This window comes from Corvus moneduloides, chromosome 24 (genome assembly GCF_009650955.1).
Source record: "Corvus moneduloides isolate bCorMon1 chromosome 24, bCorMon1.pri, whole genome shotgun sequence".
NCBI classification, from domain to species: Eukaryota; Metazoa; Chordata; class Aves; order Passeriformes; family Corvidae; genus Corvus; species Corvus moneduloides.
Window position 1 is genome coordinate 2,363,724 of NC_045499.1, and position 24,569 is coordinate 2,388,292.

Below are 24,569 nucleotides of genomic sequence, written 5' to 3' on the forward strand. Positions count from 1 at the left end.
CATGGTGTGCTCCATGTGTTCCTCTTGGAATTGCCAGCCTGTGCCTGGCACTGCAGGGGCTGGGACTTTCCTGTCCCCTCTGCTGATCCAGTCCCTGCCAGGCTGTGGATCCAGCCTGCTCCTGGCAGTGTCCCTTTACATGTCACTAACGAGCTTCCTCTAACCTCAGAGCGGCTCCCACTGCCTCTGTATGCTGAGGCTGCATCCCTCCTTCCTCACCTTGGATCCCTGTAGCTCCCCTTCCTGCTGCTTAGGAATTCCTCGCTTCAGATCCCACGTGTGCTCCTGACAAGCAGCTGGAGCCCCAGGGCACTCCAGTGCCGGAGGCTGGGTGTAGGACAGCGCAGTGCCTGTGGCTCAGCCCCATTCCCTCTGTCTGTGCCGATGGTTTGGAGCCTTTCCTGTTCGTGTTCCTGAAAAGCGTTTGTTGGCTTCTTTATAAATGGGCTGTGAAACACTCTGATGGAGTTGCAGCAAAATCCAAGGGTTTTAACAGGATCCCAGACTGGTTTGGATTGGAAGGGATCTTAAATCCCATTCAGTCCCACCCCTGCCATGGGCAGGGACACCTTCCACTGTCCCACATTGCTCCAAGCCCCATCCAACCTGGCCTTGGATGCTTCCAGGGATCCAGGGGCAGCCACAGCTGCTCTGGGCACCCTGTGCCAGGGCCTCCCCACCCTCACAAGGGAGAATTCCTTCCCAAGATCCCATCTAACCCTGCCCTCTGGCAGTGGGAAGCCATTCCCTGTGTCCTGTCCCTCCATGCCCTTGTCCCAAGTCCCTCTCTAGCTCTCATGGAGCCCCTTTAGGCACTGGATTCTCAGGTTTCTCTGGAGCCTTCTCCTTCCCAGCTCTCCCAGCCTGGCTCCAGAGCGGAGGGGCTCCAGTCCTTGGAGCATCTCCATGGTCTCCTCTGGAGAAGGAAACTTTTGCACAGTTTTTGGGAGAGCAGCATTTTGGCTTCTGAACTGTGCAATTTAAGAACATTTTTAACAAAAATGCCAAAATACTCGGCATCATCGATTTATTTATGCAGCTTCTGGTCCATCCAAGGAATAACTTGTCTTCTCGTGGTGATGGATCAGGATTAGCATCTCCAGTATGTTCCTTTAATCATCTCCACCCTCCTTCCTGATCCCACCCGGAGCCATCGATCATGTGCAGGGCGAGGTGCTGTCCTGGAGGGATTTGCTCCACAAAGGGAAGCATTAATCCTTGGGAAACCCTGGTGCTGCCAGCTCTGCCTTGATATTCCATCTCAGCCATTAATAATGGGATGGGGAAGCTGCAGTGACTGGAATTGGGATGAGCTGAGTTGTCAGGGATGCTCTTCCTTCATGGATCTCTCTGTGCTAAGGGCAAATGATTCCAGCCATGTAAATATCCTGGATCCTCACAGAGATTTCCATCTTTCCTTCTAGACCAGAGGGTTAAATAGGAGATGGGAGTTAGTTCAGTATCATTAAATTTCCCCCTGGACAGCTCCTTGTCTGCTCTGGGAACAAATCAATATCTATGACTTAATAACTCAGATATTAACTTGATTTAATTAAATCCCAATCCTGGGCTTTCATCAAAATATTTGGATGAGCAGGGGGCTGGAACTACCTGTGACACAAATTCCTATTTAATTAGAAATTAATTTAATTTTTACAGAAATCCCGTAAGCAGCTGCACAGCCTTTAACCTCCAGTACCTCAGATTATTTTTTAATACATGAAATTATTTCTTAACCCCATTAATTTCTTCCTGGGTCCCAGCAGGAGCTTGCAGGTGTAGCGTGTTCCCGATAATCCATTTCCCTGGAAGCGCTGTGAGAAGGTGTTTGGAGTCCAGTCAAGCAAATAGGTTGTTGCTAAGGAAATAGGAGAGAGAACAAAATCAGCAGAGCTCTGGATGGTAGCTTCCAGTTCTTCCTGCTGAAAACAAGAGTCGTGGAATGGTTTGGCTTGGAAGGGATGTTAAATCTCATCTGGGGACACCTGGAACCAGACAGGCAGGGACACCTGGAACCAGACAGGCAGGGACACCTTCCACTAGCCCAGGTTGCTGCAAGCTCTATCCACCCTGGCTTGCAAGAAAATAGAGAATTCTGATTTAAAATCCCCTCTCCCAAGATGGGAATTTTAAAACCCCCTCTCCCGAGGGAAGCTCCTGAAACCCTGCGTGTTCCCAACCTGCTGCTCAGCCTTCCCCATCCTTGGGAACGCCACGGGGGCCAGGCAGGAGGGGTGTACTCAGCTCCTGAGCCACTTCTCCCGCCTCTGCCAGGATGTTCGACGTGGGAGGGCAGCGCTCAGAGCGGAAGAAGTGGATCCACTGCTTCGAGGGAGTGACAGCCATCATTTTCTGCGTGGCCCTGAGCGACTACGACCTCGTGCTGGCTGAGGACGAGGAGATGGTGCGTGATGTGGGGTTTATGGCTGCATGGAAGGGAGCTGGGAGCATCCTAGCTCCATCCTGCAGCAGGCTGGAATGTTCCTGGCATATTCCTCCTGTTAAATTGTCTGAGAGCTGCAAGGACAAGCACTCCTTGGATCAGCCGGTGGAATCTTGCCCCACAAAGTGATAAACACAACCCATCAATGAGGTTTTCCACCGTCCTGGTTGCTGGGAGGTGCCTGGAGTTGTTCTCATGGCTTGTTCCCTACGTGTGAGTCACTCCAGGAAGGAATAGGAGGAGGTGACTTGTCCCCCTGTGCTCCTCCTGGGGCAATGGCAGTGAGGATGTGGCGGTGACACCCCAATTTTGAGTCTGGCCTGTGCAGCAGATCCTCTGTCCCCCATCCCACCCTTCCCTAACATCTCTCCCATTGGATTTCTTTTTCCAGAACCGGATGCATGAGAGTATGAAACTCTTTGACAGCATTTGTAACAACAAATGGTTCACAGACACCTCCATCATCCTCTTCCTGAACAAGAAAGACCTGTTTGAGGAGAAGATTAAGAAGAGCCCACTAACGATCTGCTACCCGGAGTACACAGGTAGGCCGGGAATGAGTAAGTCAGAGCCTTACACAACCCAGAATCAGTTACAAACTTTTCCCCCAATTCCTTGCCTGTGTCTCCTGGACAGTGTCTCTGGCCTGTTCAGTGGGCACCTGGTAGCTTGTTTTCTTGGAAGAGCTGTGCTTGGAAACAACCTTTGTCCTTCCCTGGAATATGAACCCCAAAGTGTTGCGCTCCAGCAAATCGAGGTCACTCCTCCTTTTCCACACCTTACTAGGACAATAATTCCATTTAAATTCAGTTTTGGAGGATGTGGAACTTAACCACATCCTGCTCTGGCTCGTGTCCACCCTGGAGCGTCCGTGTTTGGCGTGGATTCTTCTGGAGCCCATGCCTGCTGTGGTTCCACACAGGTGGAAGGCTTTACCTGGACACTGCTCGAGGCATTTACATGTTTAAAAAACCCTTCCAATCTCTTCAAACCTGTTGATTTCTTTGATTCCCAGAGAAGATGTAGATTCCCTGTCCCTGCAAGTGCTCCAGGCCAGGCTGGACAAGGCTTGGAGCAAGCTGGTGTAGTGCAGGGTGTCCCTATTCATGGCAGGGGGTGGAATGAAATGGGCTTGAAGGTCCCTTCCAGCCCGTGATTCCCATGATTTGTCACTTTTGTGGAGCGTGGCTGTCCCAGCACACAGCAATCCCTGGATCCCATGTCCAAGGTCACTGCCCAGGAGCTGGGAATAGAGCTCAGATCTCCTAGAAGGAGTTAATGGTGGATTTGGATTTGTAGCTGGATAAGGCAGATGGTTGCAAGAAGCTTAATACGGACTTAAAAGCTCCCGTGAGCTGGTGGGCAAAGCCAGGGATCTTTTCCTTTCCAGGCTCCAACACGTACGAGGAGGCAGCCGCCTACATCCAGTGCCAGTTCGAGGATCTGAACCGGAGGAAGGACACCAAGGAGATCTACACCCACTTCACCTGCGCCACCGACACCAAGAACGTCCAGTTCGTCTTCGACGCCGTCACCGACGTCATCATCAAAAACAACCTCAAGGAGTGTGGGCTCTACTGAGAGGTAAATGCAGCTCCGGGTGTCCCGCTGGGAACGGCTCTCTCTGCTCCCTTCTACATTCCTGGTTTCCTTCCCAGTGTTTCTGCCTGGTGAGCCCCAGCCTCCTGCTGCCTCGTGGGGACAGCGACGAGCATGACCCAGGAGCAGGGAACACGTGGAATCCTGGAATTCTTTAGCACAATCTTCTGTCTTAGGGACCTTCTGTTGCTGTGGGATGTGGAATTAGGGCACAGTGAAGCCACGTAGTGGGAGTAGATCCTCCTGGCATCGTTGGACGGCGTGATCTCCGGGGTGTGCGGTGGATTCCAGCTGGATTCCAGACCTTGGATATGTAGCTTTCTCTCTTCCTTTGGTTAACAAGCCACCACTAGTCTGTTTTTAAGGTTATTTTTTTTTTTCCATCGAGAAAACTATAACTTTACTAAACTTTATTTCTTTATTTGCAAACCTTGTTTTAAAAATAATAATAATTAAAAAAAAGCAACAAAAAAAAAATCACTTAACTATGCACATGTGAGCAGATCCTGCAGAAAATATTCCTCTTAGCAGGAATTCCTTGTTTTTAACACTTGCTATGGCCAGGATTTAATATTTCTGCAGCTACTAAGGGATCCTTAGAGCTTCGGCTTTTTTTCCATGTGTGATTTGTTACCATCCTGCACCCCCCCAGGCTTTGGGAAAGGCTCCTTGCAGCAGAAGGAGGGTTTAGGTTCTGTTTGAGGGTTTGAGCCCAGTTTTATGCCAGTATTGGAAGGGATTTGTGCTCAGCATAATCCTGGCTCGGTGGGAAGAGGAGCTGAGCCCTCGCTGGGGGGAAAACTGCTGCTCCCAAGCTCCCAAACCACTGATTCCTGTGCAATTTTTGGGATGAAAACGGTGGATTATTCTGTGCTGCCTTTCCCGTGGCCCTCCCTGCCCAGCCCTGTCCTGAGCATGCCTTTACTTTGTCTGTGTGGTGCCAAATCCCTGTTTCCCTATAGTGCCATCCCTAACCAGTCCTACATTCCTTTGCTGATCCATGATTGCATCCAGACTCTTCCCAGTTTGTCATGTGTACAGTTGGATCTGTTAGACTTGTTGGCAGTATTAAAATGGTGAGTAAAGCTTGTAGCCTTTTCTCCACTTTATTTTTCCTTTTTCCAGGAGCGTTCTCAGCTTTTGTGCTTTGCTGGAGAAGGAAATGAGGAGCTTTGATGGGAATTGGGAATTACCTGGACAGGGAGGTTCCTCGTGCTTTATCACCTACCACTGTTGGTGTTGTGCTGCTCCCAAAGACTTGGGTCGTGCTGGCACAATTGGAACATGCCAGGAATCCCATTGCCCATGGGGTTATTGGCAGATGGATAATTACTGCTTATTTGTAGCCCAAACCTCACTGGCTGCTGTGAACCTGATGGGAATTCTGCTCTGGGTGCTTCTGCAGGATGGAGGTGGGACTGTTCTGAGAACACCTGGTTAGAAATCCAGGATGAATTCCCCAGGGAGGCTTGTGGGTGCTGGCAAGGAGAGCCCTGAGGGAGATTCCCTGTTCTAGAATCTTTTCCAAGCTCTCTGGTGCTGTGTCTGGTTAACAATTCCCTTCCAGCCACTTATGGGATAACTCATCCTTTCAACTCATCCAGGAGCTTCATCTCATCCAGGCGCTCTGGCCAGGAAGTTTTTTGGGATGGTGACCCCCATCCCACCCCCCAGGAGCCCAGCAGTGGCCATGGGGTGTTCCAGGTGAGATCCAGAGATCTATACACCCCCAGAATGGCTGCAAAGCATGTGAAATATCCCTTGATCCAAGCTCTGGGACGCAGGAATGGAGCGAAGTGGAAGTGGGAGAAAGGAAGAACATCCACGTCATGCGTATTCTTTTATTGTGTTTTCCTACAGTTAAATGAAGCTGGATGGGAGATCTCTGCAGGAAACAGGGAGAGGATGGATACAGGGCTCATCTATGGATTATTTACAAACAGACAGAGCAAATGCAGCTCTAAGTAGCAGAACAAAAATCTTTCAAGTAACCATTTCCTCTTTATCCAGCCCATTCCCGGGCTGGAGTTGGGATTCCCTTCCCCAGCCCCTCCTGCCTGGGAAATTCCCTCCATGTAGGGCCCAAAACAACCCCAAAACCCCCTGATTTCTCCTGCCCAAGGGTTGAGGTTTGTTCCCAAGAAAGACTGAGGTTGGTTCCCAGAAGCGACTTGGAGGTAACTCAGCCTACACTTTCCCCAGAAATTCCAGCCTGGATTAATCCAGCTTCGATCCAAGGGCAGGAATGGGCTGCAGAGGGATGGGCAAGGGGACGACATCTATCCTACCTCCCAAACTCCCTCATTATTCCTATTCCTGGCTGTGCTCTATGGTGTCAAACCTCCTGTAAAACGCCGAGAACAGGGGTTCTTCCTTGGAAAAAAAAAAAGAGGAAATGGCCATGAAAGGGAGCAGGAAGTTGAGCTTCAGCCCCTTCCTTGTTTGGGTTTGGAAGGAGGCGGATTTGGGCAGGTCATAGAAAAAGTGGGAGTGAGTGACGTGTGGTGGGGGTTGGTTCTTCCTTTGGCTCTGCTCAGCAGAACGGTGAGACGGGAATGTTTTCTTCTTCTGGGAGGGAGGGAGAGAGAACAGGGAGTTAAACACACCCAGGGAAGGGCTTAGAGGAGCAATTTTATGGAAACAAGGGAAAAACTCAGGTGGGGTTCAGGGACTTGTGTCACCTCATCCCTGTGCCTTCCTCCATGGGGATGAGGATGGAGCATCCCGCTCCCCCCCCTTTCCAGGTGTCACCTTCTGGTGCCTCCTGCCTGCAGGGAACCTGCTTGAGGATTTTTTTTTTAAGCTTTTTCCTGCTTTTCTGTTAATATTCAAGGATAAGGGAAGCACCAGAGGTTCCCTGAAAAGCAAAGTGTCAGAGCCAGTGGCTGGGAGCTGTTTGGAAAGGGGGGAGAGACGATGGAACTCCTGCTGCTGCTCAGACTAGTGCAAGAATTAGGATGATAAACCCTAATTAGGGTGATAAACCCTAATTAAAGTTTTAAGATGAGCTAAAAGGCTGAGAGCAGCAGAGTGTGCCTTGGGATATTCCCATCCGCTGAGCCTGGGCAGGTGGAATTGCAACAGGAGAGAAATAAAATGATTCCCTTTAGCTCAGGGGGAGGATTGGGGCTGGAATCTGTTGTTTTCATCACTCCATGTGCAAGGATGGGAATTGTCCATCTGAGCCCACCCCACTGTGGGATGAGACTGAATCCCATGGGAGCTCAGCACAGGGATGTGACCCTGTCCCTGGGCTAATGGCACCCCAGACTCCCCCCTCCTCACTGCTCTCAGTCCATCCTCCCCTCCCCTACTCCTAGGATTTCCAGGATTTGATGGCAAAATCAGGTGGACCTACATCCCACACCCCACAAAGCAGGATGGAGCCAGCTCTGAGCATCCTCATCCCCCTCCCAGCCCTTTTTTTGGGATGGAGCCAGCTCTGTTCATCCTCATCCTCATCCCCAGCTCTTTTTTGGGGGATGGAGCTGACTCTGCTCATCCTTATCTCCAGCCCCTTCCCCAGCCTTTTTTTCAGGGAGGATGGAGCTGGCTCTGCTCTTCTTCATTCCCTTCTCCCTTCCCCAGCCCTTTTTTTTGGGATGGAGCTGGTTCTGATCATTCCCTTCCTTTTCCTTTTTCCCTATCCCTTTTTTGGGGATGGAACCAACTCTGCTCTTCCTCATCCCCGTCCTCCTTCCCCCAGCCCTTTATGGGAGGGATCCAGGTCTGATCATTTTCATATCACTCCTCTTCCCCAGCCCTTTATGGGATGGAGCCAACTCTGCTCTTCCTTTTCCCCTTGCCCAGCTTTTTCTGGGATGGAGCTGGCTCTGCTCTTCCTCATCTCCCTCTCCTTCCCCAGTCTTTTCTGAGATGGAGCCAATTCTGATCATTCTCATCCCAGTCCCCTTCCCCAGCCCTTTATGGGAGGGATCCAGCTCTGATCATCTTTATCCTCCTCCCATTTTTTGTGGGATAGCCCTTTTTGTGATGGAGCTGATACCGATCATCCTCCTCTTCATCCCCTTTCCATTTCCCAGTCCTTTTTCTAGGATGGAGCCAGCACTGCTCTCCCTCATCCCCTTCCCCAGCCCTTTTTGGGATGGAGCCAGCTCTGACCACCCTCCTCCCCTCTCCTGTCTCTATTTTCTGGCTCCAGCCTCCCTCCCATACCTGCTGGTGCTCAGAAGAGGCCGCAGTCCTTGAGGTTCTCTTTGATGATCACGTCTGTGACGGCGTCGAAGACGAACTTGACGTTCTGCGTGTCTGTGGCACAGGTCATGTGGCTGTAGATCTCCTTCACGTCCTTCCGCATGTTGAGATCCAGGAATTGGGTCTTGATGTAATTCCCTGCATCCTCGAACGTGTTGGGACCTGTGGAGGGAGGGAATGCTGCTGAGCTGCTCCCATGGGGGAGTGTTGGAGGGAGAGAAGGGTTGAGAGCTGTCCATGCGTAGCACAGAGCTCCTTTTTACCCCATTTCCATTCTTCCAAACACCTTCCCGAGGCCACATCTGTCCTCTCCTCAGCTCCAGCCTCCAAGGGTTTGACTTGCCACCCCAGAGCAGGATGGAGCTGGTTCATCCTCATGTCCTGCCCTTCCCCAGCCTTTTTTTTGGGATGGAGTCAGCTCTGATCCTCCTCATCCTCATCCCATTCCCCACCCCTATTTGGGATGGAGCTGACTCTGGTCATCCTCGTCCTCATCCCTTTCCCCTTTCCGTTTTTTGGGATAAAACCGGCTCTGATCCTCCTCATCCTCATCTCCTTCCCCAGCCTTTTTTTAGGATGGAGCCAATTTCCATCATCCTCATCTCCCCTTCCCCAGCCCCATCACAACATATCCCAAAACCGAGTTGCCAGATCTGTGCTGGGACCACGCAACTCCGCAGCCCCTGGTTTGGGGGGGTCTCGAGGAGGAGGGGTAAGGCCAGGAAGCTCTGGGCTCACCATCGTACTCCGGGAAGCAGATGCTGAGGTGGACTTTCTTGATCTTTTCCTCAAAAAGGTCCTTCTTGTTGAGGAAGAGGATGATGGAGGTGGCAGCAAAGAACTTGTGGTTGCATATACTGTTGAAAAGGTGCAGGGATTCATGCATCCGGTTCTGCAGGGAAGCAGATCGTCATGGATTGACACCCCCTTTGGGCCGCTGCAGCCCACCCCCAGCCCCCCATTCCCTAGAAAAGAGCTTTTCCCTGGTTGCTGCAGCAGCAGCTGGTCCTGCTGCCTGCCCAGTCCCTCCTGCCCACCCAAAATCATAAATCCAGGTGATGCTCAGGGTAGGGAGTGGCTCCGGTGCCTCCTGGGGTTGTCAGAAATGAAGGATTGTGGTGATTTCACTGGGAAAATTATCCATGGAAACCTCGCAGCCTGCAAGGAAGATGCTCAGTGAGCAGCACCATTGCAGTCAGCAGGGGCATGCTCTTGTTGGACCACGGCTTCTGGCCGTTATCCACAGTTTTGGAAAGGAGCTGGGAAAAGGAAAAGCTCCAGTTTCAGAGCAGATGTTGAGTTCTTTGTTTGCTGCTGGGTCATCCTGAGGGAATGAGGATCCATCCAGGCAGAGCCAAGTTCAGTGGGAGGTTTTTCTTTATATAAGGGGGATTCCTCCATCTGTGGGCAGCAGGTGGGTTCTCCAGGGATGGTTTTCCCTCATCCAGCTTCCCCTCACAGCAGCTTTTCTGTATGCAGAGCACCAGCTCTGCCCAAATCCTGCCCTGTCCCACAGTGGGTGAGCATTCCAGCCTCTCCCAAGGGCTTCCATGGGAAAGGTGCTCTCCTTCTGCACGTGGTTGAGGAAGGGCTGCGAGCTCCTGCCTGGCCATGGCAGGGCCCAGGGATAGCAGATCCTGACCCAGCTTCAGGAGAAGGTATTTGGATCCCAAGGAGCAGCCATGGGACCATGGGAGGAGATGCCCGGGAAGAAGCTGCTCCTGCTGTCCTCATCTTCACCCCTTCTCTCTTATTTCTTCAAAGAAAAACCCATTATGGGGCTTCCGTGTTCTTTCTCTCCACATCTGTGCCCTCCGAGCTGCTTTCCCAGGGCTCTGCTGGTGCATCCCTCCCTGGACACTCCTTGGTTCATGTCCCTGTGCCTCCACACTGGGAGAGTGGGAGCTGCCCTCCTTACCTCAGAGGGCACAGCGAGGCACGAGGTGCCTCAGGACCAGGTTTTCCTTCATCCCAGCCGGTTCCTGGCTCTTCCTGCCCTTCCCTTTGGCTTTGCTCCAGCTGACTGGCTGTGTGGCCATTCTCTGGTGGCTCTCAGGATGTGCTCAGGAGCACTTAGGGGTTTCCTTGTGGGCAGACCCATGGATTTGTGGCCCAGAGGAAGCACAGACACCTTTACTGGGCACAGCTGGGTGGGAACCAGCTCCCTCCTGCATCTCCCACACCTTTCCTGGATCACCCAGAGCATCTGATAGTGCAGAGTGTTGTTCCTCCCTCCCCACAGCCCCCTTGGAGCTCCCTGTTCCTCTCCCCCTTGGCTTCCAGTGCCTCCAGGACCCCGACCCACCACTTCGTCATCCTCCACCAGCACCATGTCATAGGCGCTCAGGGCCCCGCAGAAGATGATGCAGGTCACCCCCTCGAAGCAGTGGATCCACTTCTTCCGCTCTGAGCGCTGCCCTCCTACGTCGAACATCCTGGGGAGGGGACAAGGATGAGGGGGACACCCACACACCTGGTCCTGACACCCCCCATGTGACGGTCCCAGCACCACATCCTCAGGGGAGCAGGAATCACCACCCGTGGGAGAGTGTTGGTGGTCCCTCGAGTGTCAGGGTCATCCCAAAATCCCTCCCTGCCATCAGGGCTGGGGGGAATCATGGAGGAGTGGTCATGGAGGTGCGGGAGGCTCCCACCCACCTGAAATTCAGGTCTTTGACAGAGAACTTGGTCTCGATGATCCCCGTGGTCTTCACTCGGGATCGCAACACATCCTGCTCGTTGGGGAGGTAGTTGGGGGCTGTGATCCTGTCCAGCTGGTTCAGGTAACTGGGGGGACAGGAAGGGGCGTGACCTGCTGCCAAGGGGCTGCCCATGTCTCCCCCTTCCCCCGGATTTTTGGGGATGGCTGTGGGGCTGAGCTCTGCCAAACACTGGGACTCCAGAGCAGTGACATCCCTGGGAGAGCTGGGGGACACCAAGGGTGGTGGGGCTGCAGGCCAGTGGCGCTTTTGGGATGGAGGATGGCACTGGTGGGGTGGAAAATGACACCAGTGGGATGGAGGATGGCACTTTTGGGATGCAGAATGGCACCAGCTGGATGAAGGATGACACTGGTGCTGGTGTGATGAGGACGTAGGACAGCACTGATGGAATGGAGGACAGCAGCAGTGGGATGGAGAATGGCACTGGTAGGATGGAGAAGAGTACTGGTGGGATTGGGGAATGGTACTGGTGGGATGGGGGATGACACTGGTGGGATGAAGACTGGCAGGCTCGGGGTATTCCCAGGAGCAGATTTTGCCAGGCTGGGTTGGAAGCAGCCATGAGCTGCCAGGAGGTGCCCAGGCTGGGCCCTGTTGTGCCCGCTGTGTCCCCACTCACTACGCGGCTGAGTCGTTGAGCTGATACTCGGCGGCGCGGTCGAAACACGCCTGAACCCCCCCGTCCTTCCACAGCTTCTTGATGCAGGAGACCAGCTCAGGGGGCATCGTGCCCTCCTCAATGGAGTCAGCCAGGTTGAAGAGCAGCCGGCCTTCATCCTGCCAGAGGGACCTTCGTCACCAACCCTCCCGTGGCCACTGTCCCCCCAAAGCGCCCTTGGGACTGGGGGGACAACATGGGGCCGCTATGGACCCTGGTTCCAGGGGCAGCCCTGGCCCCACGTTGTGGGGTTTGGGGGAACAGGGACACCACCCCGACTGACCGCGCAGGAGGACTCGGCATAGTCGATGCCCAGCGTGGACATGGCGCGGACGATGGCCAGGATGGACTGGAGGATGTTCCCGTAGATGACGGCCTTGAACTCCATGCACTCCTCCTCCGTGTAACCATCCTGGTGGATGATCCTGGCAGGCACAGCGGCCTCAGCCCCAAACCAGGACATCCCCTCTGGGGTGGGAATCACCACCCCACACTGGGAATCACAGGTGCCACCACCAGGTGCCATGGAGGGGGTGACCGGGGGTCCAGCCACCCCATGTCCAAGAGCTGGTGGCCTCCCCCTCCCCAGTCTGGCTCAGGCCATACTCACTTCATCTGCTTCACGATGGTGCTCTTCCCTGACTCTCCAGCCCCTGGAAAAGGGTGGGAGGGACACCTTAGTGCCCATCAGGGCCTGATGCCACAGTGATGGGCACCCCGTGGGGACCAAAGCCACTGTCCCCCACCCGTCCCCTGCCTAGACACCCAGCCTGGCCTCTTCCCGCCACCATCATCCCCACGCTCCTGTCACACATTGCACCCTGTGTGGGACCACAGCTTGGGGACCCCCAGGGTGGTGGGAACCTCCTGGGTGCAGGTCCCCCAGGTCCCACACCTCCCGCTCGCCGTGGGCAGTGCTGGCGATGCCTTTGGGGCTGTAAGCGGCTTAGGGCAGCACAGGAAGCTGCTTAGAATTAGGGTGTTAATCGCCGTGACCCCAGCCCCCCCACCCTGGATAAGGCCCCATTGCTGGCCCCTGCCCTGTGGAGTCATCCCCCTGCCCCACAGGGTCACCCCCCTGCCCTGTGGGGTGCGGAGGGACCCCCAAAGAACCATCCCCTCCTGCCTGGCACCCAGCAGCAAGTTTTGGGGTGCCGGTGGCAGGAGCTCCCCAGGCTCTCACTGACCCCTCTGAGATGTGGTGCATCCCCGGTGGGACCCACTGTCTTGGTCCCTTCTCCCACCCCCCCACCATCCCCTTCGTGCCTGCCATCCCCAAGAGCCGATGCAACCTCCAGCCCTTCCCAGGGATAACCCTGGAGATGTCTGGGTGGGGGGACAGCCACTCCAGGCTGGTGGCAGCTTGTCCAAGGGGTACCAGGGACAGGGCAGGAGGAGCCCAGGGGGACGTGGGCTCCCTGTCCCCATCCCCATCCCCACATCCCCTCAGCCTCAATGAGGTGGAAACACAGGGACATCTCCTTGGAACGTCCCCTCCAGCCTTACCAAGCAGCAGCAACTTGACCGTCTTGGCCTCCTTATCTGCATCCTCCTGCAGCTTCTTCTCCAGCTCCTTGGACCTCTTGGCCATCTCCTTGTCCTCGGCACTGGCCCCACTCCCCATGGCTTCCTTCTCCTCCTCCAATAACTCCACAATCTCCTCTAGGTCCCCAGGCTTTTCCAGCTCTTCAGGGAGATAACAGGCACACCTCGGGGACGAGGTGGGCACTGAGAGTTAACCAGAAATTCCAAAAAAGACAAGCCAGGTACCCCACACCCTGATGTTGGGGTGCCCCAAGCCGGCAGCGCTCCGCGGTGGGTCCTTGCTGCTGGCTGCCCCCCGCTCTCTCCCTTAATTCCCCATGGATAACCTGATTTTTTTTGACCGTGGGATTTGGGGACTTTTTATCTTGCCATGTGACCCAGGAAATCCAATTAGCCCAAGATGGCAAAGATTAGGGCTCAGGGAGAAAAAAAAGACGGAGCATCTCAGGGAGGTGGGCAGGGGGCTTTACATAAGGGGCGGCATCAGCGTGACACCCTGTGCCTGTGGGGATTCGTCCCCTGGGGTGACTTGGGAAGTGGGGATCACTTTGGGGCTCCCTCATGTCTGTGGGACTGTGATCCCACTTTTGGGGGACATCGAGGATGGGATCAGCCCCTGGCTGTGCGTGTCCCCCGCCCCTGGGTGCTCTGGAGTGGTGGCAGGGGACTGGGTGGTGACAGAGGGACAGGATGGTGGCAGGGGGGTGATGGCAGGGGGACGGTGGCACTGGGGGATTCCTCCTGCAGGGAAAAGGGAGCTAATTACCCCCGGGGGTGGGGAACGAGGCCCCCTAATCCTGCCTCGCTGGGTGCCGCCCTCCCGCTGCCTAAGCTCTTTAATGGGATCGTGGCTCAGCCCTCCTTCTCCTCCTCCTCCTCCTCCCGGGCTCAGCACCCCCCTCCCAGCCCATCCCCCAGCCCAGCAGGCCCCCCCAAATCCCGGGGCACGGGTGGGTGCCTCCCCTTTCTCCTACGAGGCTGGTTTCAGGTGGGCACCGCAGGGGGAGCCTCCCGCCTCGGGGTGGGCTTTGGGACCCCCAAAAGTCCTGCGGGGTCCCCGATGTTTGGGTTTAAGGTGCCCATAATCCCTGCACTTCACAGGGCCACTGGGGGCTCCATGTCCCCGCACCGGTGTCCCCACGTCCCACCGGGCGCAAATTCCCTGCCAGCGCCGTTGCTTGGGGACACTCTGTTCCCGCTGTTCCCGCGGACACAAAGCCCCTTCTGAGCCTCTAATGAACTCGGCGCTAATGAGGGGGGTCCAATTAAAATACCAGACACCACACCCCCCCCCTCCCCGCGGTGTGCGGACAGTGCTGGGCAGGGGACACGACTCAGGCTGGGGGTCCCCACTGTCCCCCTTGGCTGTTGTGCCCTCCCAGCCTGGCACAGCGGTGGCCCCGGTGGGTGGTGTCACATCGCTGTCCCTTCACCTCCTCGACAAGGGGTGGGGGGCACAGAGGGGGGTGGGTGACATTCCCTCCGCTCTGACAGAGGCTAAAAATACCCCCCCGCGCCGGTGGCAGCTTAGGGGACACTCGGGGCGCTCGGAGGGGATACAGCCCGACAGCCACCCAGAGCCACCCCGGCACCGGGAGCCCCGGCCCAGGTAGGGACGCGCGGGGACCGAGGCAAGGGCAAAGGTGGCACCCCCGGCACCCCCACAGCCGGGCTCTGCTTCTGGGCTGGCCCCCACTTTGGCTGGGGGGTGAGTTGGGGGACTTGGAGGGGCAGGGGCTCCATGGGGACATTCCTAGGGGGGCTCAGGGCAACCCCCCCAGCAGGGTCTGAGCCGGGGGAGCGCTGGTGACAGTGTGAGTCCTTCTTTTGGGGTGCGGTACCGTATCGGGGGGGGGATCATCATCGTGGAGGAGGCGATGCCCCGTTTTGGGGGGTATTCGCTGATTTTGGAGGTACGCGGTGTCTTTGGGGGTCAATGTTAAATGGGGGGTGACGGTCTGTGCTGGGGGTGCCCATCCTGGGGGTGCCCATCCTGGGGGTGCCTGTTGGGGGGCACACGGATTCCCACTGGGATGGGGGCAGTCTCTGCATGGGGAAGAGTGACACCCTGTTGGATGGGGGGGCAATGACTCTATTGGGGGGGCATAATGCCCACCTCGGAGGGGGTTACCCTATTTCGGAAGCGCCGCTGTCACTTTGGGGGAGGTCCAACCCCATCTCTCGCGGGGTTACGATGCCTGCTTGGGGGGGAGGTTAGGGCTGAACCCGGGGGGTAACGACTGCCCCCGAGGAGGGGCTTAGGGCTGTCCCGGGGGGGGTCCCCACTGTCTGTGGGGGTCACGGGTGTTCCCCCAGAGGGACAGAGCTGCCTGGGGGTTGTCACGGCTGTCCTGGGGGGGGTAAAAGGGCTGTCCGTGAGGGGGTCACGTCTGTCCCGGGGGTGCCTCAGCCCCACACCCCCGTAGCTCACAGCCCCATCCCGGGTCCTGCCCCCCCCCCCCCCCCCCCCACCCTCCAGCGCCGCAGCCGCCTCCTTCCTCCTCCTCCTCCTCCTCGCCACATCCTCCGCCCGCCCCATCCTCTTCCTCGTCCCGGTTTCCGGCCGGGCCCCGCTGGGGACTTTGGTCCATTCCCGGGTTCCTGCATCAATCATCAACCAGGGGAGGGAGCGGCCGCTGCGGCCCCGCCGCCGTAAGAGTCCCCCGGGCCCCCCCACCGCCCCCCGTCCCCATCACCATCATCACCACCATCACCATCATCATCAACCCCTCCGCCCCTCCCCGACCCCCCCGGAGCCGCCATGTCCTCTGCCCCCCCGGCCAAGTGTCCCTTCAAGAAGCGGGGTAGCCTGCAGACCCCCAGCCCCGCAGGTGAGACCTCCCCCCCCAAATACCCCCCATCCTCCCGGCAGCCCACGGGGACACCCAGGTCGCGCCCAGCACGGGGTGGGACACGATGCTGCGAGTAGGGGGGATCAGTCTGGGGGGGGGGGGAAGTGCCGGGTTGCTGCTTGGAGGGTTTTTGGTGGGGTGGGAGCCCACCGCCGTGTCCCGGCACCGGGAGGGTGGCAGCGGGGCTGGGGGGGTCCTGTGTGTCCCCTCCCGGCAGCGCCTCGGTGGCGCAGTGAGAGCGGAGGAAGAGGAGGAGGAGGAAGGAGGGGGAGCGCAGGGGGATGCGGGGGGGCGGACCCCGCGGGGGGAGCGGGGCCGGTTTGGGGGGGCAGGGGGCACGGCGGGGGTGGTCTCGGGTGGTATGAGGGGGGCTGCTGGCACGGGGTGGACAAGGTGGCACTTTGGGGTTCGCAGTGGTTGGCACCACTGATGGGGGTCTCAGGGTGTCACCGGGGTTGTTCCCAGACGTCGCTGTTCGGGGTCAGTGGCACGGGGTGGTTGTGGCACGGAGTGGGTGAGGTGGCACTTAGGGGCTGTCACCTGGCTGGCAGTGCTGCGGGGTGTGGTCTCGGGGTGTCAGCGGGGCCCTCGTGTGCCCCGGGTGGGTGGCACAGGGTGATGATGGTGACACGGGGTGGGCAAGGTGGCACTTTGGGGTTGGGACCTGGCTGGCACTGTTGAGAGAGGGTTTCAGGGTGTCACTGGGGCTGTTCCCACACGTGGGTGGCACGTGCATGTTCTGGGGGGTGGCACATGGTGGTGGTGAAACAGGGTGATAGTGGTGACACAGGGTGATGGTGGCACCTTGGGGTGATGGTGGTGACATGGGTGGGTGATGTGGCACTTGGGGGTTGTCACCTGGCTGGTACTTCTGGGGGCTCTCAGGGTGTCACTGGGGCTGCTCCTGACTCTGGGGGACCCACATGTGTCCTGGGTGGGTGGCACAGGGTGATGGTGGGGACACAGTGTGATGATGGTGGCACAGGGTGATGGTGGCACCTTGGGGTTGTCATCTGTCTGGCACCCGTGTTGGGGGCGGGTCCCGGAGTGCCACCAGGGCTGCCACCTGTCACACACGTGGGTGGCACAGGACATGTCCCAGGGTCACAGGGCACCCTGGGTGTCACCGTGCCCCAGGTGAGGCACTACCAGCACATCCCGATGACACCAGTGCCGTCCCTGCCCTGGGTGACAGCAACCCAGCACCCCCATTCCCACTGGGGTGATGCAGGGAGCACATGGGGTGGAGGCTCCTCAGGAGACCTGGATCTTCCCCCCATGCTGTGCTGGGTGGGGGGGCTCTTACTGGTGCCCCCAGTTTAACCAGTAGGACCTGATTTCCAGTGCCCCCCCCGGCCAGGTCTGTGGTGGGTTCGGGGCTGCAGAGGGGGGTGTTGGCATCGGGGGGGTGTCTCTGGGCATCCCCCAGCCCAGTGGCCCCAGTGCTGGTGGGAGCAGGGGGTGCTCTGGGGGGGTGGGACAGTGGGGGGCGTTTGGAGTGGGGGGTGTGGCCTCCCCTCCCCCCCAGTCTGGGGATGTGCCCCCTGTGGTGGAAGGGGTGGGATGGGGGGCAGGGAGGCAGCATTGGTAGGGGGATGGACCCCAGTGTTGTGCCCCCCATGCCATGGGGGTCCTGCCCCCCAGCCCTGAGCCCCTCATTCACCGTTGGCTTCTGACACCCCCCCAGTGGAGCCAGCAGCCCTCCCAGTGCCCCAGGAGGATTTGGGGGTGTCCCTCTTGCCCTTGAGCTGCCTCAGTTTCCCCATCACTCCCATTGGGAAGAGCATCTCAGTTCCATGGTGGGGAGGGGGAGCTGTGGAGGGGCTGATTAACCCCTTCCTGCCCGGGCAGGGGTCCAGACCCCCCCAGCTGATGTTGTCCCACTCCCTGCAGAGCTGCGGGGGGGGCCAGGGGCCCGACCCCTGCAGTCGGCCTGGTCCCTGCCCGGGACCCCCCATTGCCTGAAGCATTTCCCAGTGGATCTGCGCACTTCCATGGATGGCAAATACAAGGAGATCGCTGAGGTGGGTCCTGGGCACCGAGTTCACCAGGTCTGGGGGAGGTGAATGTATGTTGGGGCTGGGGGGGGTCTCCCTTCCATCTTTCCCACTCCTATCCTCCCCAAACCCTCCTCCCTTCCCACGTTTTGAGTGTGGGAGTCCCTGTGAGCCTTTCTCTCCCAGCTCAGTGGATTGAGGCTAGGCACAGCTCATAGCAGGGCTGCTCTGGGCACAGCTCATGGCAGGGCTGAGGCTGGCCCCAGCTCATGGCAGGGCTGAGGCTGGCCCCAGCTCATGGCACGGCTGAGGCTGGCCCCAGCTCATGGCAGGGCTGAGGCTGGCCCCAGCTCATGGCACGGCTGCTCTGGGCAGGAGCTGTTTTGCCGCTCGCTGGCCGAGAACGAGATGCGGACGGCTCCGTACGAGTTCCCGGAGGAGAGTCCCATCGAGCAGCTGGAGGAACGGCGCCAGCGCCTGGAGCGCCAGATCAGCCAGGACGTCAAGTAAGCCTGGGGGGGTCCCCCGCATCCCCCCAAATCGCTGGAAGGGAGCCCTGCATGGGGCCAGGCCACCTCCCCACCCCAAGAGGCTGTCGGTCCTCTGTGCCAGCTCTGTGTCCCCTCTCCCGTGGGTGTCGCACTTGGTGTCCCCTTTGCAGTGAGTTTTTGGCTGGTTTCTGTCTGGTTTCTGTTGTTTCGGCATTAACGGGGTGTTTTCTCTCCCCGGCCCCCCCATTTCTCTCCCCCTCGTCCCCCCCGGCTGTCCCCCCCCTCCACCGCCGCCTCCTTGTCCCCAGACTTGAGCCCGACATTTTGCTCAGAGCCAAACAGGACTTCCTGAAAATTGACAGTGCTGCGGACTTACAGTGAGTGTCCGGCTCGGTGTCACCGGCCGGGGCCACGGGGGGGATCGGGGACCCACCTGGCCCCGCTCTGACCCAGCACATCCAAGCATGGAGCCAAGAGGTCCCTCCCGGCCACTCTCGCTGCCACTGAAGGAGTCAATGCACCTGGGGAGGGGGGTTGGGGTGGGCTGGGGGTCCCAGCTCTGCTGTTGGCACAGGACCCCTGTCCTGGCCCTGTCTTCCCTCGGATGGGGGGCCTGATGCTGTGTGTCCCTCTCCCTCCTGTCTCCGCTTGGGAGTTGTCTCTGTCATGAGTTTGTTTTTGTGCTTTGTGCCCCCCACCCCTCAACTTTTCATTGTGCTTGTGTGGGGCTGGGGGATGTGTTTTGGGAAGGGGGGCAATGCCACCACCAGAGGACACAAATGGCACAGCTGCCACAACCTGGTGGTGGCATCCCTGGGGACAGCGTCACCCTCCTGCCACCCCAGGACCAGACACAGTCCCTGGGGCAGGGCTCGTGCTGCTGTTGAGGGACACAAGGATGGGGACAGACCTATCATTGTCCCACTGGCCACGTCTGTCCCCACAGGCTCTTCAAGGAGCAGAACGACAGCCTGGTGGACCACGTCCCCAAGGAGCGGGAGGCGCTGCTGGAGCGGGAATTCCAGCGGGTCACCATCTCTGGGGAGGAGAAATGTGGGGTGAGCCTCCCCCTGACCCCCCCAGAACTCCAGCAAGGGTCTCCAGGCTGCCAACCCCAGCTTGGGGGTGGTTTTTGTTTGGTTTCTCCTCTCCAGGTGCCCTTCACTGACCTGCTGGATGCGGCCAAGAGCGTGGTGAAGGCGCTGTTCGTGCGGGAGAAGTACATGGGGCTGTCGCTCCAGAGCTTCTGCAAGACCACGGCCCGGTACCTGCAGGAGCTCTCCGAGAAGCCCCTGGAGACCCGTGGCTACGAGGAGGTGCCTGAGACCCCCGTGGCTGCCGGTGAGCACGGTGTGGGGGGGGTCTCTGTGCTGGGCTGGGGTGCTGGAGGAGCTTTTGCGGTGATGTTGGTGTCTCCTGGCTGCAGATGCCCCCGTGCACCCCCCATTTGCCGAGCAGCACCCCTATGAGACGTGGGACCCCCAGAACATGCCGGCGGACCTGGGCTTTGGGCTGAAGATGGTGGACGGTGTCGTGCATGTCTACACCAAGCAGGACATCACCGACAAGTGAGTTTTGTGAGGGGGAGGGTCCTACTCACTGGGGTGATGAGATTTTTGGGGGGCTGTGTGACCCCCATGTGTGTTCCCCCCCCACAGGAGCACGGAGCTGGACCTGCCGTACCCCGACCTGCAGGAGTTTATCGCCGACATGAATTTCCTCATGGCTTTGATCATCAACGGGCCCATGTAAGGGGGAGGGTCCCACCCAGGAGGGTCCCACCCCACCCTGGGTGGGATCCCATGGCAGGGGTGTGACAGAACCCTGGGGACAGCCCCGAGGACATGGCAGTGGCTCTGGCACACGGTGCTGGTGCAGCTCCCACGTCCACCCTCGCCCGTGTCCAAGAGTCCGCGTTCCCATATCCGTGTGGGCACCAGCCTTTCGGGGCTGGATGTTCTCCCTCCTCACCCCCAAACTGAGCCCCTCTTCCCCATTTTGGGCAGTAAATCCTTCTGCTACCGCCGGCTGCAGTACCTGAGCAACAAGTTCCAGATGCACGTGCTGCTTAATGAGATGAAGGAGCTGGCAGCCCAGAAGAAGGTGCCTCACCGCGACTTCTACAACATCCGCAAGGTACCTGTGGATCCTGAGCTAGTCCCAGATCCTGGGGGCGTTCCTGGCTTCGCTGGGGAGCTCTTGGAGGGTCTCAGGGCTGAGCATCACCTCACTGGTGCAGGTGGACACCCACATCCATGCCTCGTCCTGCATGAACCAGAAGCATCTCTTGCGCTTCATCAAGCGGGCAATGAAGAAGCACCTGGATGAAATCGTCCACGTGGAGAAGGGGAAGGAGCAGACGCTCAAGGAGGTGTTTGAGACGATGAACCTCACAGCCTACGACCTGAGCGTGGACACGCTGGATGTCCACGCGGTACGGGAGGCACCCAAACCCTGGGGATGAGTGGACCCCCAGCCCATCCTTGGTTGGGCTGCGGGATCTTCTCCAGGGGGTTTTCCCAGGGCGTGGGGGGTTGCTGCGGGCTGGGGATGGGGGTGTGGTGGGTGATGAGGAGTCTCAGGTCACACCTGTCCCACGTTCAGGACCGCAACACCTTCCACCGCTTCGACAAGTTCAACGCCAAGTACAACCCCATCGGGGAGTCCATCCTGCGGGAGATCTTCATCAAGACGGACAACCGTGTCTCAGGGAAGTACTTCGCCCACATCATCAAGGTGGGTCACCTCCCCTCCTCGTGGTGGTGGCGGTCCCCGTGTCCCCTTCCCGGTGGCCGAGCAGTGACAGTTGTCACTTGTCCCTTCCCATCAGGAGGTGATGGCAGACCTGGAGGAGAGCAAGTACCAGAACGCGGAGCTGCGTCTCTCGATCTACGGCCGCTCCCGGGATGAGTGGGACAAGCTGGCCCGCTGGGCCGTCAGCCACCGCGTCCACTCCAACAACGTCCGCTGGCTCGTGCAGGTGCCCCGGCTCTTGTGAGTAAAGAGGGGACAGGAACCCTCACCTGGGCTGGGGAGATCCAGGACATCCCACTGCTGCCTGGGGTGGGGAGGAGAGGGGGGAAAGCCGGCTCTGAGTGGGGTCCATTCCCCACAGTGACGTCTATCGGACGAAGAAGCAGTTGGCCAACTTCCAGGAGATGCTGGAGAATATCTTCCTGCCGCTCTACGAGGCCACCATCCACCCTGCCCAGCACCCAGAGCTGCACCTCTTCCTGGAGCATGTGAGTGCTCCGTCCTGCTCCTGGGGACACCCAACCTGAACCCAGCTGGAGTGAGGGCTGATGTCCCACCCGGGGGCTGTCTCTGCTGCAGGTGGACGGCTTCGACAGCGTGGATGATGAATCCAAACCGGAACATCACATTTTCAACCTGGATAGCCCTTTGCCAGGCAACTGGGTGGAGGAGGACAACCCGCCCTACTCCTACTACCTGTACTACATGTATGCCAACATGACAGTGCTCAACCACCTGCGGCGGTAAGGACAGCCCTGGCCCGGACCCTGCGCCCCTCCGGAGGTTCTGGGGAGGTCAGAGGGCGATGGTGCCAGTCAAACCCCCGTTGCAGGAAGAGGGGCTTCCACACCTTCGTCCTGCGCCCACACTGCGGCGAGGCCGGTCCCATCCACCACCTCGTGTCAGGGTTCATGGTCTCGGAGAACATCTCCCACGGGTTGTTGCTGCGCAAGGTGAGTGGGGAGGAGGTGCCTGGAGGGGCTGGGGGTGTGGTGGGACCCCGCTCACCCTTCTGTGCCCCCCAGGCCCCTGTGCTGCAGTACCTGTACTACCTGGCGCAGATTGGCATTGCCATGTCCCCGCTGAGCAACAACAGCCTCTTCCTGAGCTACCACCGCAACCCCCTGCCCGAGTACCTCTCACGGGGGCTCATGGTGTCCCTCTCCACTGATGATCCCCTCCAGTTCCACTTCACCAAGGTGAGCATTTGGGGGGGGGCACCAGCCAGTGACACCCCAAGAACAGCTGTGGGGTGGGCACGGGCCGGGTGATGGGATGGGGTCGGTAGTGGGGTGGGATTGGTGGTGCAGTGTGGCTGGTGGTGAGATGGGACCAGTGGCAGCACCGATGGACTCTGGAGGGTGCTGATGATGGTGTGGAGGGGCTGGGAGGAGGTGGGGACCCCTGTCCTGCCTGAGGGGTCTCTGTGCGGGAGCTGAGGGGTGTCGGTCCCCCCTCAGGAGCCGCTGATGGAGGAGTACAGCATCGCCACCCAGGTGTGGAAGCTCAGCTCCTGCGACATGTGTGAGCTGGCCCGGAACAGCGTCCTCATGAGCGGCTTCTCCCACAAGGTGAGGCCCATTCCCTCATTCCAGTCCTGCAGTTTTCCCATTCCTAATTCCATGTGCCCCCATTTCCCAATTCCTATTCCCAATTCCCCCATTCTCCCATTTGCCCATTCCCTCATTCCCAATCCTGCAGTTTGCAGTTGCATTCCTAATTCCCATTTGCCCATTCCTATTCCAAATTCCGCCGTTCCCCAATTCCCCCATTCCTCCATTTGCCCAAACCCCTTCCCAATTCCCATTCACCTCCATTCCCCCATTCCCACCCCCAACGCCCACATTTGCCCACTCCCATCCCCAATTCCCCCATTCCCAATTCCCATTCACCCCCATTTGCCCATTCCCAATTCCCATTCACCCCCATTTGCCCATTCCCATTCCCAGTTCCCATTTGCCCATTCCCATTCCCAGTTCCCCCTCCGTGGGTCCTGGCAGCACTCAGGAGTGCCGGGCACCCACGAGGCCCTGTCCTGACACCCACAGGTGAAGAGCTACTGGCTGGGTCCCAACTACCTGAAGGAGGGTCCGGAGGGGAACGACATCCGCCGGACCAACGTTCCCGACATCCGCGTGAGCTACCGCTTCGAGACGCTGTGCCAGGAGCTGACGCTCATCACGCAGGCGGTGCAGAGCGCCGAGCTGGAGCCCATCCAGGAGGAGGACGTGCTCACCATCTCCCTCGGCACCCACTGACTGCCCAGATCCCCCCCGAGCCCCCCGGGGCTCCGCCGCCGTTCCCCCACCCGCTACCTCCTGCCCTAGGAAGGGGCCGCTCCTGCTGCTGTCCTGGTGCCACCGGTGCCACTGCAGGGGACGGAGTTTGTTGAGTCCTCTCCGTTTCATCTTGGTTTGGTCATTTTATGGGTGGTTTTTTGGGTCTTTTTCTGTTGTTTTTAACTGGTGTCTCCTTGCTGGGCCCTGCTGGGCTTGATGGCACCAGGAGGTGACGTGGGGGAGGGCACGGCCAGGGGGGTCCTGGATTTACCTCTCAGGTTGGGGACGCAGTGACATGTCGGGGGTCCTGGGTGCTGGTGGGGTGACAGTGTGGGAGGCCCAGCCCAGCCCCCCCTGGGTCCTGATGCTCTTTAACCCCAGCCACTCTCAGCCTGCTCTCTGCCCCACAGGGACAACCCAAGGAACCCAGACCTGAGGTCTGTGGTGTCGGTGGGGACACGGTGGCCCAGAGGACAGGGGGGATGGTGCTTGGTGGGGGATGCTCCATCCTCATCACCACAGGGAGGAAGGCAAGGTGTGGGATGGGGAATGTTTCATCCTCACCACCGCAGGGATGAAGGGAAAGGGGATCAGGTGACATGTGTCCCTGTCCCCAACACTCCCAGGAGATGTTTGTTTGTGGCCCAGATCGGGCTGGACCAGGCTTCTCCCATTCCAGTGGGGCATTACCCCCTCTATCCCTGCAGCCCCCATCCCAGTCCTGCTCGTCTGCATCCGGAGCCGGCATTCCCAGGAAAACCTTATGGCGACTATAAAAACAACAAAGTTTTAAAAAACCCCTAACCGAGCATGAAAAATAAAAGTATTTAAGTAAAACACTGGAACTGACGTGTGGGGAGGGACGGAGTGTGGCCCCAGAGGGAAACTGAGGCACAGAGGTCCCCTCATGGCTTGGGTTTGGGGGTCCCCAAGGTGATGTGGGAGGGTCAGGGGACGGATCCCAAGCGGTGGTGGCAGCGCCGGCGCTGGCGGGATGCCCCTGGCACCCTGCC

At 58.5% G+C, this 24,569-nt stretch overlaps 3 protein-coding genes and 1 long non-coding RNA gene across 6 annotated transcripts in view; 2 read left to right on the top strand and 2 right to left on the bottom strand.

Annotated features, from left to right (window-relative positions):
• The window catches only part of GNAI3 (G protein subunit alpha i3), a 28,952-nt gene extending 23,818 nt beyond the window's left edge, over positions 1 to 5,134 (top strand). Inside the window, exons 6-9 of one of the 2 annotated variants that reach the window (XM_032132850.1) lie at positions 2,275 to 2,404; positions 2,835 to 2,988; positions 3,834 to 4,027; positions 4,102 to 5,134. In XM_032132850.1, the coding sequence (XP_031988741.1) occupies positions 2,275 to 2,404; positions 2,835 to 2,988; positions 3,834 to 4,024 (475 nt within the window). In that variant the 3' untranslated portion in view covers positions 4,025 to 4,027; positions 4,102 to 5,134. The remainder of the gene's footprint in view (positions 1 to 2,274; positions 2,405 to 2,834; positions 2,989 to 3,833; positions 4,028 to 4,101) is intronic. The other variant, XM_032132851.1, reaches the window with a different exon arrangement.
• On the bottom strand, positions 1,692 to 2,278 carry LOC116455250. Its single transcript, XR_004244352.1, has 2 exons — positions 2,181 to 2,278; positions 1,692 to 1,858 (listed from the first exon to the last, which is right to left on the bottom strand). It is a non-coding gene; the product is annotated as an uncharacterized LOC116455250 (long non-coding RNA).
• Positions 5,135 to 5,869: 735 nt separating the features above from the next.
• Positions 5,870 to 13,527, bottom strand: GNAT2 (G protein subunit alpha transducin 2). Its single transcript, XM_032132853.1, has 9 exons — positions 13,145 to 13,527; positions 12,249 to 12,291; positions 11,922 to 12,063; positions 11,600 to 11,757; positions 10,916 to 11,044; positions 10,563 to 10,692; positions 8,996 to 9,149; positions 8,219 to 8,419; positions 5,870 to 6,610 (listed from the first exon to the last, which is right to left on the bottom strand). The coding sequence occupies exons 1-8, from the start codon at positions 13,260 to 13,262 to the stop codon at positions 8,229 to 8,231; spliced, it is 1,065 nt and encodes a 354-aa protein (XP_031988744.1). The 5' UTR covers positions 13,263 to 13,527; the 3' UTR covers positions 5,870 to 6,610; positions 8,219 to 8,228.
• A 2,350-nt stretch (positions 13,528 to 15,877) lies between these two features.
• AMPD2 (adenosine monophosphate deaminase 2) lies at positions 15,878 to 24,395 on the top strand. Of its 2 annotated transcripts, XM_032132848.1 has the most exons (18): positions 15,878 to 16,014; positions 17,929 to 18,059; positions 18,408 to 18,538; positions 18,832 to 18,900; positions 19,470 to 19,581; positions 19,678 to 19,864; positions 19,950 to 20,091; positions 20,182 to 20,271; positions 20,530 to 20,659; positions 20,763 to 20,957; positions 21,128 to 21,259; positions 21,354 to 21,517; positions 21,639 to 21,765; positions 21,857 to 22,020; positions 22,110 to 22,230; positions 22,303 to 22,476; positions 22,738 to 22,848; positions 23,326 to 24,395. In XM_032132848.1, exons 1-18 carry the CDS (start codon positions 15,945 to 15,947, stop codon positions 23,533 to 23,535), a joined length of 2,460 nt encoding a protein of 819 aa, XP_031988739.1. In that variant the 5' UTR covers positions 15,878 to 15,944; the 3' UTR covers positions 23,536 to 24,395. The 2 variants fall into 2 exon arrangements, with proteins under 2 accessions (XP_031988739.1, XP_031988740.1); XM_032132849.1 differs by lacking the exon at positions 18,832 to 18,900 and having other exon boundaries at positions 15,894 to 16,014.
• Positions 24,396 to 24,569: the final 174 nt, after the last annotated feature.